The sequence below is a fragment of the Anabrus simplex genome, chromosome 1 (genome assembly GCF_040414725.1).
Source record: "Anabrus simplex isolate iqAnaSimp1 chromosome 1, ASM4041472v1, whole genome shotgun sequence".
NCBI lineage: Eukaryota > Metazoa > Arthropoda > Insecta > Orthoptera > Tettigoniidae > Anabrus > Anabrus simplex.
In genome coordinates this window covers 679425642-679440813 of record NC_090265.1, presented here as the reverse complement: position 1 = coordinate 679440813, position 15172 = coordinate 679425642, and the positions used below count along the sequence as shown (strand labels likewise).

The 15172-nt window shown below is 39.2% G+C and overlaps 1 protein-coding gene across 3 annotated transcripts in view; it reads left to right on the top strand.

Moving 5' to 3' along the window:
• Positions 1–15172, top strand: part of LOC136872053 (PC-esterase domain-containing protein 1A) — a 221735-nt gene that overhangs the window by 88063 nt on the left and 118500 nt on the right. For all 3 annotated transcript variants that reach the window (XM_067145913.2, XM_068227287.1, XM_067145905.2), the window contains one exon: positions 8362–8489. In XM_067145913.2, coding sequence (XP_067002014.1) covers positions 8362–8489 — 128 coding nt within the window. The remainder of the gene's footprint in view (positions 1–8361; positions 8490–15172) is intronic.

The following is a 15172-nucleotide window of genomic DNA, read 5'->3' as shown; positions in this document are numbered from 1 at the left end:
TGGATTTTCTTCTAAACCACCACCACATGACACGTGTCCTTCCGAATCCTCATGTCCAGTGTTGTTCTCAATCACACGTTTGTACCACTGTAACTCATTCAAATGTTTCCATTCATTGCCAAAATGTTTTGACAATAATTTGTTCACATCATCAACTTTTTCATGTTTTACTTTAACTCCAATAGACAATTGTTTTGGATTGACATCCTCAAATGTCTTGTGCTTCTTTGTGATAACCTTTTGTATTTCATTATTAAAACGATAGAACATCTCTCCTCCCACAAGAATGTTTCTAGTTTTGTCACTATGACGCAGATAGAATCTTTTACATTGGGATTTCTTTAAATGCAATGATGAAACTGCCTTCACAACACTACTGGCTTCTTCCTTCCAGTCAAAGACTTCCCAGTTGTTACCCATTACTTTCACTGAACCATGCTTTTGAAATATACTATGGTACTCGTTTGGGTCAATAATGATTTCTTTTTTCCTCAGTTCCTGTTCAATACGCCCAAACACTCTTGTCAGGTGGCAGATAGGAATGGCCTACAACCGGAAATATAATTTCTATAAATTTTACATTTTCAGGTGCATGGAACAGCCTTTTAGAACACATAGTGAGCAAAGTGACATTCTTATCTTGCCCTGCACAACCATCCACCACAAGTCTTATTGTGTCAATGCCTTGCATGTTAGTATTTTGAAGCTCACTGAACAATGCAGAAGAAATTTCATTGGAAGATTTAGGTCTGTCGTTTTCACACCAGGTGTACACTGAAACTCTTACATTCTCCCTCATTTTTTAAATATCCAATTCACTGTTCAAATACATATGCTCGCTTTTACTACGGCAGTAATGTGACTCAACGACTTTGAATTTCCTAATAAAGGTCTTTACTGCAGCAAACTTTTCTTCAAAAGCCTTAGATCGTCTCTCTCCACCTCTGGTTTCAACAGGAACTCTGAGACCATCCATTTTGAACCTATTAAAAACCCCTTCAACCCTGTGCTTAGTAATCCCCAAAGTTGAGAGAAAAATCTGTCGACACACGGGCAGGGAATTTCCTAACTGATTTGAAATACTATATTCAATGGTAATATTTTTCTGTGACCTTGCATTATTTCTGCTTCACCGTCTTTTGGGTATGCTTATGCGACAGTACCTTAGAATAAAAGCATCTTGTTTAGCTTTAAGGGGATGTGCATAATATGCACTATGAAATTCTTTTATATCTTTCATTTTCCGTAGCCTACACTTTTTTGTTCCTCTGTGATTACAGGTTGGGTACTGTGGTAAAGACGTCGCGGAATACCTAAAGAAAAATGAAATCTAGATTAGGCCAATTTACCAACTGTGTTCATCTTGACTTTATTTAGAACAAATATGATTAAATATGATATAAGATTTAGTGAAAAATTATTTAAAGATTATTATTTTAAACATTATGTTCGTGTAAAATTACCCAACATTGTAACCAATTTAGAGGCTAATTAACATTTAAATATTGTATATTTTGCAAATATAAGGATTCATGTAGCTACTTCAGTGTTTATTCTTCATATTATACCTATTCAATACCATCGCGCCTTCAAAACACATCACCGATTCTTGATTAAATCACCACTAACAACACGTTGTTGATTGTACTCACCTCAGCTGTTTTTCCCTCGTGCGCTTCCAGGTGGAAGGATCACGTTGCCACTTTCTGGTATGGCGTTTATTAATTTCCTCCATTTTATTGCACAGCAAATATGAATACTATTAAAAACGACCAATTACTTATGTATATATTTATTATTTATAAAAATACACGCAAACAAAACCACCACATGTGACTCGAACAAACGTTAGGCAGCCATATTACCGGAAGACAACACATGACTGGATAGCGCAGGATTATTGGCCCGTGCGGGTTAACAGGGACTTGGCCGACCTTGATATGAAACCTCATTTTTTGCTGTAATTTTAAATGTGATCTGGCCGGATTTGAAACCCACTTTCATTCCCGTTGTATTCATCTTGTAAAGAGGAATCCATGGAAGTCAAAACATCAGAATGTGAAAAAGATGGACTTGGTCCTGTTTGAAACTATACGCCTCAAGTGTGTTTTGCGTATGTTTAAATACACATTATTTATATTGTTGGTGGTAGTAGTAGTACCTTATTAAACAGATGTTCCTAGAATTGGTGATACTGTACACTGCTTGTAAAGATTGTAAACACACTAAGCCTCTGTATTACAGTAATATTTATATAAGATATATAGCCTAATTTAGTTTGACAGTAACTAAATTTCACATTTCATTTAATCAGCACTTATGTAATTCTTTGTGATGTTTTGAGACCTGCTGAAAGTTGCTAGATGTGTTATATTGTGCAAAATCTTTGCTTGAAAATATGCTTGCAAATTGATTCGTCAGGTTTTTAAAAAATGTCTCATACATCCAGATCACGGATTCCCAACCAGTTCCACAGAAGCCTTGGGTTATGCAATGTTATGTTGGGGGCGTCTGTGAAACTGCGTAAAATATTTTAAGAACAGTCATGAAACTCGTGTTTCTGTAGTGAATGCTGCACGCGAACACTGCTGATGATTTGACATTGATACTTCCTACCATCAGTGAAAAAAATAGTTTACTGCATCTTGCAGAAAGCTTTAAACATATTGTTCCAATTTTCTTCTCCTTCTTCATGGGCCTCTTGGGACCATATTTGTTCAACCATTGGGCTTTGATTTTTACCCAGTGTCAGAGGTGCCAACTACTACGGGGTCTTCTCACATATACTACAGCAATAAAAGCAACACAGATTATTACGGATTTTACAGATTCAAAATACTCTTTCTAAAGTCTCCATTTCTCCTGCAAATAGGAAAGGAAAAATAGTTCTGTGCATTGGGGATTCGCTGTTACAAAATAGTTTTGAAACAATTCGGAGATAGCAACGTTCCTATAGTCTTTTGACCTTGAGCATGACATTCTTGCTGAATAAAAATTCTGAGCATATGTGCTACATTTCAGTTTTGTCACCTCTGATGTAATAATAGTTTGTTTCCAGTTATTTTTACTTTCATTTCCTGCTTTTGTTGTGACGTCTTAGTGCAAGGGTCTATTTCGGCAAAGTGAAGAACTTGTAAAGTGAAGAACGACATTAAATAATGTAAGATAAGATTTCATCTACCAGGTGTATGCATAACTTTTTGCTGGTTTTTGTGGTAAAGATAACACTAATTTTCAAGGTAAATTCATTGTTTATTCAAAATATTGACCATCAGCTTTTACACACTTCGCCCATCTTTCAGGTAAGTTATGAATACCATGCCAGAAAAACTGCTTGTCTTTTGCGGCAAACAATTCTTCGAGCCATTTTCTAACTTCCTCGAAATTGCTGAAGTGCTGCTCTGCGATTGCGTGCCCCATTGATGCAAAGAGGGGGTAGGCAAATGGCTCCAGTTCGGGGGAGTAAGGCAGGTGCAGAAGGATGTCCTATCCAAGCGATTTCAAGGTGTCTTTCACTGGTTTTGCTATGTGAGACAGCGCATTGTTGTGTAAAAAAAATCGCTTTGCCACATCTTATGGCCCATTCCGGTCGTCTTTCGAGCAATGCATGATTTAAATTTATAATTTGTTGGCGATAGTGTTGTGCACTAACGGTTTTGCCGGGCTTCAGAAGTTCATAATACACAACACCGCTCTGTTCCCACCAGACACAAAGCATGGTCTTCTTGCCGAAGAGATTTAGTCTTGGTGTTGAAGGATTGGTTTCACCAGGTGACAGCCACGATTTTTTCCGTTTCGGGTTTTCAGAATAAATCCATTTTTTCGTCACCCGTCACAATTCGGTACAGAAATTTTCTTTCGTGGCGCTGAAACAGCATTTCACATTTTCCATTTGCCGTTCATTCAAATCGTGTGGGACCCATTTACCGAGTTTACTGATCTTCCCCATTGCTCGTAAACATCTGCTGATTGTTTTTTGTGACACATTTAATGCTTGTGCCAATTGCTGTTGAGTTTGAGTTGGGTCATCATTTAGTAACGCCTGCAATGGCTAGTCTTCACATTTTTGTGGTCTGCCAGAGTTTACATCGTCTTTCACATTGAAATCACCACGTTTAAATTGTCAAAACCATGTCTCACATGTTCTAATCGATGGAACATGTTCGCCATATATTTCTACCAGCATACGACGACTTTCCACAGCCTTTTTCTTTTGATTAAATGAGAAAAACAATGTTCTTTTTCAGGCACAAACGTCAACATGATCACTGAACGATACAACACAGACACTAGTGTTTGGCGGACTCAACTTGTATGTGTTGGTAGGTTAATAGCAAAAATGAAAGGAAAACATTGTACTTATAGCAGTTTTACCACATCTTCTGAACATGTTTATTAAAAGCAGAACATTAAAAAGGGTTACTATATGCATTTCTTTTAATATTCCTGTCATTCTGTATATGATTTTATAAGGACTCCTGATGATTTTATGAATAAAGTGATGGTGGTGGTGATGGTTATTGCATACCTGCCAACTTTCCCAATTTAGGCGGGAGTCTCCCATTTTTCGACAGTTTTCCCACCTCCTGATTATGCCATTATTTCTCCAGAATTTAGCTTATATTTTGGTGAACTTCAAACATTTTTTAGAAAATCCCACCATTTCAGCTTTGACCGCCAGTGGTTGGAAGTTCTTCACTTATTGGCCGCTTTCGAATGAAATATCGACGTTTATTAATACGAGAAATGCGCGCGAATGTGCTATGTTTATTGAAATCTATATCACGGCGCATATATCGATTGTCATTTTCTCGTTCTCGCATGCTATGTATGTGAGGGCTAATCGCAGTCTACAAAATTAAGGGGAAAAAAGAAATAAATTCTTAACACAGAGGCACAGAAAACTTGTGTCAGTACCTAAAACACTTCCAGTAAAGAACATAGATTTTATGTGTGTGTGTTAAGAGATACAGAACTACGAGAGGCAAACCCGAGGAAAAGTTAAATTACATGTTAGTTACAAGGTTAAGAAAAGAAAAGGAAATTGCCTCCAGAAACAAAATTGCACATGCTTAACTGAAAAGTTTGTCATTTTTGTAATTTTAATGGGAAATGTGAATCTTGAGGATAAACTCCTGTGCAAAAAAGGAAATAATTACATTTAAAGTTAATGTCCAAAATTAAAGAAGAAATAGTTCTTACCCCGAGACAGGTATCCCATGATGGGACCGATGCAGGACCGCGTTCGCTCTCTAGAATTGTCAAAAATCAAAGACAAAGAGACAAATTCGCTCCCACAAAGGAGCGGGTAAGATCAAGAAACAGGAAATGGTGCAACCACCAAGGGACCAATCAGGATACGGAATTTACCCTCGACTTTCACATACACCAATTATATTTTATCTTATTTTCTACAATCAGAAGTCTGTTATGTCTCGCTGATCCAGAAAATTATTTTACACAACAGGAAATGCGCTTCTAAAACAGCACGTATAGGTACACGCTGTTTCACAATTTAGATCCATGATAATTTTAAAACTCACAGCTACATTATAATTTTACACACACAAAAAATTCCAAAACTTTTTTCAAGTTCAAAGGTTCAAACAAGATAATATCTTATACCACCAAAAAAAAAAAAAAAATTTTTTTTAAAAACAATAAATTAAATTTCCATCGATTCCCCACTGCTGTCTTAACTCTTACAGTGCCAAGATGCCGATGCATCGGCTCTTACATTCTGTACGAAAAATGCCAGGATGCCGATTCGATAGGCACCCTCTTATAGGTGGTGTAGTTATGCAGTAAGGCGCTAGATTGCGCTACAAATAAAGTATAAAGAAAGTAGAATGTTTGTAATTCCTTCTTATGTCATCAGTTGGCACTGACATAGCTTCATTTGTGCTTCTACTGTAGTTATAGTTGCATAGCAATTTATTTAGGTCATAAAGTTGTACATTTATCACAATAAGGTATGTCACGTAGGCCTATTTTGTCTATGAACGCACAACATAGACGCGTTCCACCAGCCCTCAAAGTCTATCTTATTAGTTAAACGTCATCACGGAAATGAAGATCATAACCTATGAAACCTTCAAATGTATAGACAGTAATAAAATTCTAAATTTTGCTGTTAAAAGTGAAAGTGATGGGGTGATTAAAGCTGAATGCTTGTTTACATCATTCATTTTGGAACATAATTTGCCACTTAATAGTGCAGATCATGCAAGTCACCTTTTCAGAAAAATATTCCTGGACAGTGATAATGCAAAGAAATACAGATGTGCAAGAACAAAAACTGCTGCAATTATCGAAGAAATGGCAAAGAAAGAGAAAGAAATAGTAGAAACTTTTCGGTTTCAACTGACGGAAGTAACAAAGGAGATTGTAGCCTGTGTTCCATAGTTGTTACCTTACATAATCAGAAGAGAGAAAAAATTGAAAGCTGCTTATTGTCTGTCCCTAACTTGAAAGGGGACTCAACTGATGTGAACAAAGGTGCTCTTCTTTTCAGCATCCTGAAAGAGTGCAATATTCCACTCACCTGTTTAACCTTATGTTGTGATAATTCACCGATAATTATTGGAATGAAGAATGGAGTTGCTAGTGTGCTGAAACATGATATGCATCTGAAGCGTGATGAGAAGTACTTTACATCTGTATGCGACTACATTGTCCACAAGTTTCCATTGAAGAATGAAATGTTGAAAAATACAACAGTTGCACGAATTACATCTGCATCCGAGGCTTCATTTTGTACTGTATTGCCATTTAGAATTAATGGTTATTTGGTGGACATATACTATGAAGTATGAAGAGGAAAGAGAAACTGAAACAATTTCAGGAACTGTACAGTGTTGAGTCAGGAAAATTTTAGAGCATGAGTGGGCCATTGGCTTTCTGTGGGCAAATGTTTATCCAGATTGTTGGAAAAGTGGCAGCCTTTTTCCAACCTGCTCACTTATGAAGTGAAGTCTGGTAAGACTGGTCAGTTTGGAAGTCTCGAAACTTACCATAATCCAAAGATGAAATAAACATCTGTAGAGGGTGCTGCCCCTTCAAGGAAAAGAACCAATGAATCACCAGTCCCATGTTTTCTTCACCCAAAACAACTGAACAGGATTCCTCTAAGTGCAGTCTGTCTGGTGAAGAAAGGATTTTTATGTTCCTGTCATCAAATTTAAATAAGGCTTTATGTCTGCTTTTATCAAATGTTATACCTAAATTTGATAAACCAAATGTAATTTTGCAGTCAAGTTTGCCTCACATACATTTACTGCAAGATCTGCTGCTGGACACATTAAGGAATTAAGTATCGAAATTTGTACGACCTTCAGTGGTTAAATCTCCTTTCTTTTAGAAGTCCATTACCACAGCAGGAAAAACCAGAAGAATGATTGTGACTTGGTCATTGGTAGTTGCACTTCACAATTCGTAGAGCATATGAAGCATGACGAGAAGTACTGCACTGCTGTATGCGACTACATTGTCCTCAAGTTTCCATCGAAGAATGAAATGCTGAAGAATGCAACAGTTGCACGAATTACATCTGCATCGAGGCTTAATTTTCTTCTGTATTGTATTTTGTGGCTATGTTTCCAGTGTTACTGAATGCAGATGCAGGTGAAGAGCATGAAGCCATGGATGAATTACAGTCCCAGTTCTCTTCATTTCAGATAGATGATATACCAGATGTGCAGTGGGAAAATTTAAGAAGTGGTGATGGGAGCCTAAAATATGATAGATTAGTTCATGTTATTCTTGGCATTTTAACAGTCCCTCGCAGTAACGCTGAATGTGAGAGGATATTTATTCAGGTGACTAAAACATGAACACAGTTCAGGTCATCTATTGGAGATGAAAACTTGGAGAGGTTGTTCACGGTAAAATCAAGGGTACAAGCCTTTTGACAGAGGGTTTCTCAAACAGGCAATATTTGCCAATGCTGCTTCTTTTAATCAACATCAATTTTCTACTGATGGAGTAGCTTCTGTTAATCAGTAAGATGGAAGGAAGGTAGGCCTACAATAACATACATATTCTTATAAATTGTCCAGTGTTGTATATTTAGGTCTCACTGAGAGAGTGAAATATTTGTGGATGTAGATTCCACTCAGTTTCCCTGCATGTTGGATAAAGTATGTATTGCCCAAGACATGTAGAATAAGCAGTTTTGACCAACAGTATCTCCTTATCTTTCCTATTTTTTTCATATCAAAGTCTCCTGGATTTTTTGTTTTTTAAAGTTGGCAGGTATGTTATTGCATTAAGAGGAAGTATTTATGATTAAGGGTTGAGGTCTTCAAGTAAATTTGCTTCTGCTATTACTCGTCTCATGTACGGTGTGTTCTTTCCTTACAGGTAGAATTTATGCAACATACGTTGAGATTTGAGGTTATGGAAGCAAATACATTTGCTCGGCAAGTTGTAGTACCGCATGGTTTTGACATTCTTGATATTCATTATTATCTAAGGATGCAGATTCTTGGGTAAGTGCTAGTTGACTATTCTGTTTTTGTCTTTTTTTATATCTGTATGGTTGATTCTGTTTATGTACCACTCTGTGGGTTGGAACTCTGGAATACATACAGTAGCAGGTTGTACATAGCATAAGAAGTTACTAATGACGAGGCATAGTACCATATTTACAGTTCTAAATAAAGGGTGGGAATGTAGAGGGAAGAATATGGCCATGGTAATCTGTGACTGTCACAAAATGAAGGAAGCTTTAAGATATTATTTTACTCTGTGATCCTTTATCAATTCATTGCACTCAAAAGTGCATCAAGATGCTTTTTGGGAAAGGATCTCTTGTATGACTTACCATGCTAGAAGTCCCAGGCTGTATCCACAACTCGTATGTTGAGTCCTTGACTTGAATGCTGGTTGTATCCCCAACAGCTCCATCATTAACTTCCATAGATAATCTAGGCATCACTGAAGAGATGTACTAGGGAAATAAGTGAAGCATTTTCCTGTTGCTTTCCTCTTGCGATGAGTTGTTATAACATGTCATTCTGATAAGTCCACCGAAATACACTCACTAACAGAACCTATGAGCAACACGCACACCATTCGTAACAGGGACTGGCTGCATACAGTAAGGAATGGCATTACATAAAGTCGAAGGAACAAGCGTTTCTTTATTTTCGGTAGCGCACTATCTTGTCTTAATGTAACTAGACACGTCATGTTTGGCTATATATTGTTTATTGTCTATATGTATGTCCTTACTTGGTGCTTACTTTCAACAGTGCAAGATTCATAAATCTGAAATATGTATGTACTGTAGTGGATATTATTCGTTGCTCTGTTTTTTATAATATGGATGTATGGATTTGTTGGAGTATGCAACTGTGATAATTGATGACTCAGCTATGCATAAATAAGGTATTAAGCTTCTGTATTTTGTAATTTTAAATCAGCTTGGTTTTACTGTGTCTCATTGGATGCAGTGTGTTCATTTTGCTAGTGCGAAAAGGTTTTACAAATTGTTGTTCGATAAAGTTGGCAGATATGGCATTACAAGCATTGTGCATACCTCATTTACTTTAATATTGTCAAAGCCAAGGATGAGACAGGCAAACGCAAGAAAGTAATACTGTCTTGCCAGAAATAGATCTAATCCAGTCAACAACTTATCTGGTGGAAAGCATATAAGATGACAGACCTAAGTAGGACCAATCATTGTTGCCAATTTAAATAATTAACTACTGGGTGGGGGACGCAGATGAAGAATACACCCACGGTATGCCCTGCCTGTCGTACGAGGCGACTAAAAGGGGCGACCAAGGGATGATCCAATTAGAACCATGAAACTACTTTTGATTGGTACCACCACGCGGGGACCACCATGGGTCGCTTTTACTTGCGCGTAGTACCACTATATTAGGTACCAAATAGGTTTGTGATTAGTAGCACACAAGAGCACCGTGTGGTCGGCTTTTGCGGTACCTGTGATTAGTACCACGATATGAACAAGACAATGGGATGATGGCTACCATGCTTCTGCCTTGCCTATGATTAGTACCTACTATATGAGGAACACCATGGGATATTGCAGGTCCCTGTGGTAGGTACACTTACGTGATGAACACCATAGGCTTGCGTTGCCTGTAAATGGCGCCGCAATGTGAGAAACACCATAGGTCTGTATTATATGTCGAATTTCATAACCTGTGAGTAGTACCATAATGTGTGGAATATCGCGAGTCTCTGATACTTTTGATTAGTACCGCAAAATGACAAATACCATGGTTCTACTTTCCTAGCGATAAGTACCATTATAAGGGGCCAATAAGTTGGATTTTGGACTCCCTTTAGACTGCAAGCATCATCGATTCAGTGTTTTGCTATAGTAGCAGTCCCTTGGTCAGTAATACTATTGTTTTTCGTCAGTTTCTCTGAATGTAAGGCATTGCGGGTCACATCCACTGATTGTTTTGAATTCATATCCATCCATTCATTCTTTGTCCTTACATTTTGAATTCTGGTCAGTGGAGGATTTTGGAATTTAATATGTCATTCCATTTCGTCTCATTTCGTACCATTAGGGGCCGATGATCTCAATGTGAGGCCCCTTTAAACGATAAGCATCATCATCATCATCAGCTTTGAAAGTCACTAAACATTACCAAAGCAAACTGTATCCCATTCATGTAGCAATAATAGAGATTTATTTACCTGACTACTTTGTACATGGAACTATAGACAAAGTAACGTCCTTCATCCAGTGATTTCGGATTAAGACAGAGGCAGATTTCAAGCTCCCCCACAAGTGATTCATTGTGTGCCTCTCATCTGAGGTTGATAACATTTGAGGCTATAAATGCAACAACTGTGTTATTTGAACATTAAAGAACTCCTGTGGAGCAAAATTTCAACTCCCCAGTCTGTCTGAAAATTTATAGTAATAGAAGAAATGTTACACAATTTAAGAATATTATTGACAGCATGAAAAACCAGAAAGCACTTGGACCTGATCAACTTACAGCAGATCTCTGGAATCTAAATGGTCTTCAAGGCCCTGCAATCATCTTACAGACTTTTTTATTGTCCCAGTTGACACGGGACAGGTTTCTGCTGACTGGGTTATGAGCATTTGAGGGTGATCCAGTATTATGGTCAAACTAGCGCCCCGTTTGTATCCTGTTAACACACTCAAGATTTTTGAGCAAATCTTAGACCATTGCCTTCACAGCATTGTTAGTCTCGTCGATCATTGTGTGTTTGTTGAAGATTGCAGATGCATTTTTGCTGCACATATGCTGTTAAAGAGATGCTGAGAAAAGATGAAGCCGTTACATATAGTCCTCCTTTATCTTGAAGTGGCTTTTAACAGTGTCCCACATCAGGCCAGAGTTCCAGAGTTCGTCATCTGAGTACACATGCTTTACCGGAATGCAGCCAACTGTGTGAGGTGCCCAGTTGGCATCGGCTTTTACAGTACTGATTTAGTCTTCAAGATCATGTAAACTGAGTATATGTACACAAGCCTAGTCGCTGGTGCCATCCTGGAAGAGATTGAGGGATTTCCCAGGAACACAATGTGATAGATGCATCAGAGTTCTACAAAACTGTCATCTGTCCTGTGGTGTTTAATGGAATGGAGTTTTGGCCACAACCATAAAAACAGAGCATAAATTTTCATGTTGTGGAGTTGTGAATGGGTCATTCCTCATTAGGAGTCTCACATTCAGACCATATTTTTTACAACACTCTCAGAAGACGGTTTGGCATCGCCTCTGTCCATTAGAAAATGCGAGAACAGTTACAGTGGTTTGGACAAGTCTTGAGAACAGCACCTGGAATGGTATCCTATCGCCATATGATCAAATACCAGTGTCAATGTGGCAGACTTGCACAAAAATGAGAGGACTCCATCTATGCAGACTTTAAAATCTCTGGCATAAAGCTAATAGATGCCCAGAACAGAAAGAATGGAAATGGCGTATGGCTTTCAGTACTGGGAGTGTCCGAGGACATGTTCGGCTCGCCAGGTGCTGGTCTTTTGATTTGACTCCCGTAGGCGACCTGCGCGTCGTGATGAGGATGAAATGGTGATGAAGGCGACACATACACCCAGCCCCCGTGCCAGCGAAATTAACCAATGATGGTTAAAATTCCCGACCCTGCCGGAAATCAAACCCTGTAACCAAAGGCCAGCACACTAACCATTTAGCCATGGAGCCGGACGCCCAGAACAGAGTGAAGTGGGTAATGGAAATCAAGTAGGTTGGTCTTTATCTGAGAGTCCGAAGGTGACTGTACTGCTCGATGCCGGAGGTACATAGTTCGCCGCAGTGATGCTAGGCATTTCCAGGAAGGGTAGCTGGAGTTCTTTCATTTCTCCTTGCCTGTTCTTTTTCTTTTCTACACGGCCTCTTGTTCGTTGCCCGTTTTCTTCAAACTGCAGTTTACCATGGTGGTCTAACGCCCTCCAGGATGAACGTTTGAGGGCTGAGGTCTCCCAGTGATCAGTATGCATCCTCATGTTAGCCTTCATCACATCCTTAAATCGCTTCGTCTGTGTACCCACCGTCAACTTGGAGTCTTGTTTGGGAAGGTAGTTGTTGGGCAAGCTGACTACATGGCATTATTTGAAGCGTTCTCTTCAAGCATTTCTGGTGATATTGTTCCATTTTCTTTAATGTCTCCTGTAGCTTGTCCAACATTCATAACATAGAGTAACATGGGAATGGCAACTGCATTTTATACAAGGACCTATCTTGCAACATTGATGTCATGTATGACAAAAACTCTTAGATCTTAGCCTGGCAAAATATGTACCAGCATGGTTAATCCTGTATTGAACTTCTGTATCAATATCTGCACTCGATGATTGGGTGCTACCCACGTAAGGGAAGGTGTTTACATCTTGAAGGCTTACTCTGTTAATGTTGACACGGATCTTTCTTTATCCTTTCCGTACCTGCCAACCCTTCCGATTTACCCGGAAACTTTCCGGTTTTTAACTCTACTTCCGATTTTCCGATTTATTTTGACTTCTTCCTATTTTTGAGCAATATAATCTCTAGTACGGCCAATACTCTTCCCCTAGGATAAACGATAAATTCTTATGTGCTTGTGTAATTTACGAAACCTTATTTTCGAGCTTACTTAATTGATGTTTTATTTCATGAGTGTTTCGTCCGTCGCCTTCATGTATCGTGTTTCCCGCTCACCAGCGAGCAATCGTCCTGGAAGCAAGAGAGGCTAGCGCTCACTAGCGACGCAGTTAATTGGGAGGAAAGAATGAGTTTGTTATTGTGTTGTTCGCGCGCTGTTAACATTGTTTCTGTGCGTAGTTTCGTCAGAGTTATAGGCCACATGTTTTTCCTTGCATTTCTATGTCCCTTCCCCCCCTCTGTCAAAGTCGTATGTTAATAATGTATGGGACATATTGAATTGTTTTGTATGTGGTAGTTTTGCGAATTTAAGTGCATAATTTTAATGAGTTGTGTCAGTGACAGTTTCTGGTATTTTATTTTCTCATTATGGACAAAAAAAAATAACAAACATTATCTCCAAGAGTTCAAGAGATACCTACAAACTTCCATTTATTTTACCGTCTGATGAAGGAAACTACCGTATTTTCTCGTGTACAAGGGCCACTAGGAAAGTTTTGCAATGGGAGTGAACGCTTTAGCCGCTCTCAAAATAATTTCCACCAATACACTTTTCCATATGTCGAAACCAGTCACTGAACACACACTGCCACTTTTCTTCGGTTACATTTTCACATTCTTGATCCCATGCTGCCAGAGGCTCCTCGTCGGATGCAAAACGCCGCCCTTTCGGCTTCATCTTCACTTCTGGGAAGAGTGCGAGGTCACATGGGGCAAGATCAGGACTGTATGGAGGATGATCAAGCAGCTCAAAATAATTTCCACCAATACACTTTTCCATATGTCGAAACCAGTCACTGAACACACACTGCCACTTTTCTTCGGTTACATTTTCACATTCTTGATCCCATGCTGCCAGAGGCTCCTCGTCGGATGCAAAACGCCGCCCTTTCGGCTTCATCTTCACTTCTGGGAAGAGTGCGAGGTCACATGGGGCAAGATCAGGACTGTATGGAGGATGATCAAGCAGTCAACCCTGATCTGCCAAGAAAATCCATTGTTACATTGGCATGATGTGCCAGAGCATTGTTGTGATGCAAGAGCCAAGTGTTGAGCCGTGACCTTGGACGGAACTGCTTGAGAGCCTGGATGACCTGAGGCAGAGAAGTCTCACTGTACCTCTTTGCAGTAACTGTCCTTTGTGTTTCTAGCACAACCCGAGTCAGGATGCCCCTTTTAGTGAAGAATACTGCAATCATCCTTTTCTTCACTGACGTTGACTTCCGCACAGTCACAGGAGTAACCTCATCTTCAAACAGCCACACCTTGTTCTGGGATTTTGTTGGGACATCGTAATAATAAAGCCAAGTTTCGTCACCTGTAACGATGCTATTGATGTTACGCGAAGTCCCATTTTCAAACAGTTTTACCATTTTTCAGCACCATTTCACTCAATGTGCCCTTTGTTCCTCTGAAAGTGAATGGGGCACCCAAAGGGAACAAAACTTTCTAACATGGAGATAGTCGTGTAGAATTGAATGAATAGCTGGTGCAGGGATATGGAGGGTCTCTTCTACCTGCCGATATGTCAACCGCCTCTCTTGCTGCAACATTTTCCTCACAGCTTCAATGTTTTCCTCAGTCACTGATTCAGACGGTCTCCCAGAACGAGGATTGCCTTCAAGCCCAACATTTCCCCTGTGGAACTCTGTACCAGCGGAAAATTGTTGTCCGATGTGGACAGTCTTTCCCCAGCACAGGAGTCATTTCCTCTAGGCACTGGTCAACAGTTAATCCATGAGCAAAATTGTAGCAGATAATTACGCGATATTCACCTTTAGACCACACTGACATCTTAACAACTTGCTTTCAATCTCACTGCTTGGTAACAACTGGTGTGAAGGTCGCGCCTTGCTGTCTTCTAGACTGGTTTTAACCCCTCTTTTCATCCCTTACCATAAGAGGGGAGTCCAGCCAACCGTTTTTGCGTATTGCAAAACTTTCCTAGTGCCCTTTGTAATTAACACCCTTGCATAATTTTCGCATCCCAATATTTTTTTGGCGTCCAAAGTGGAGAAGAAAATGTTCACATATTTGACGCACCC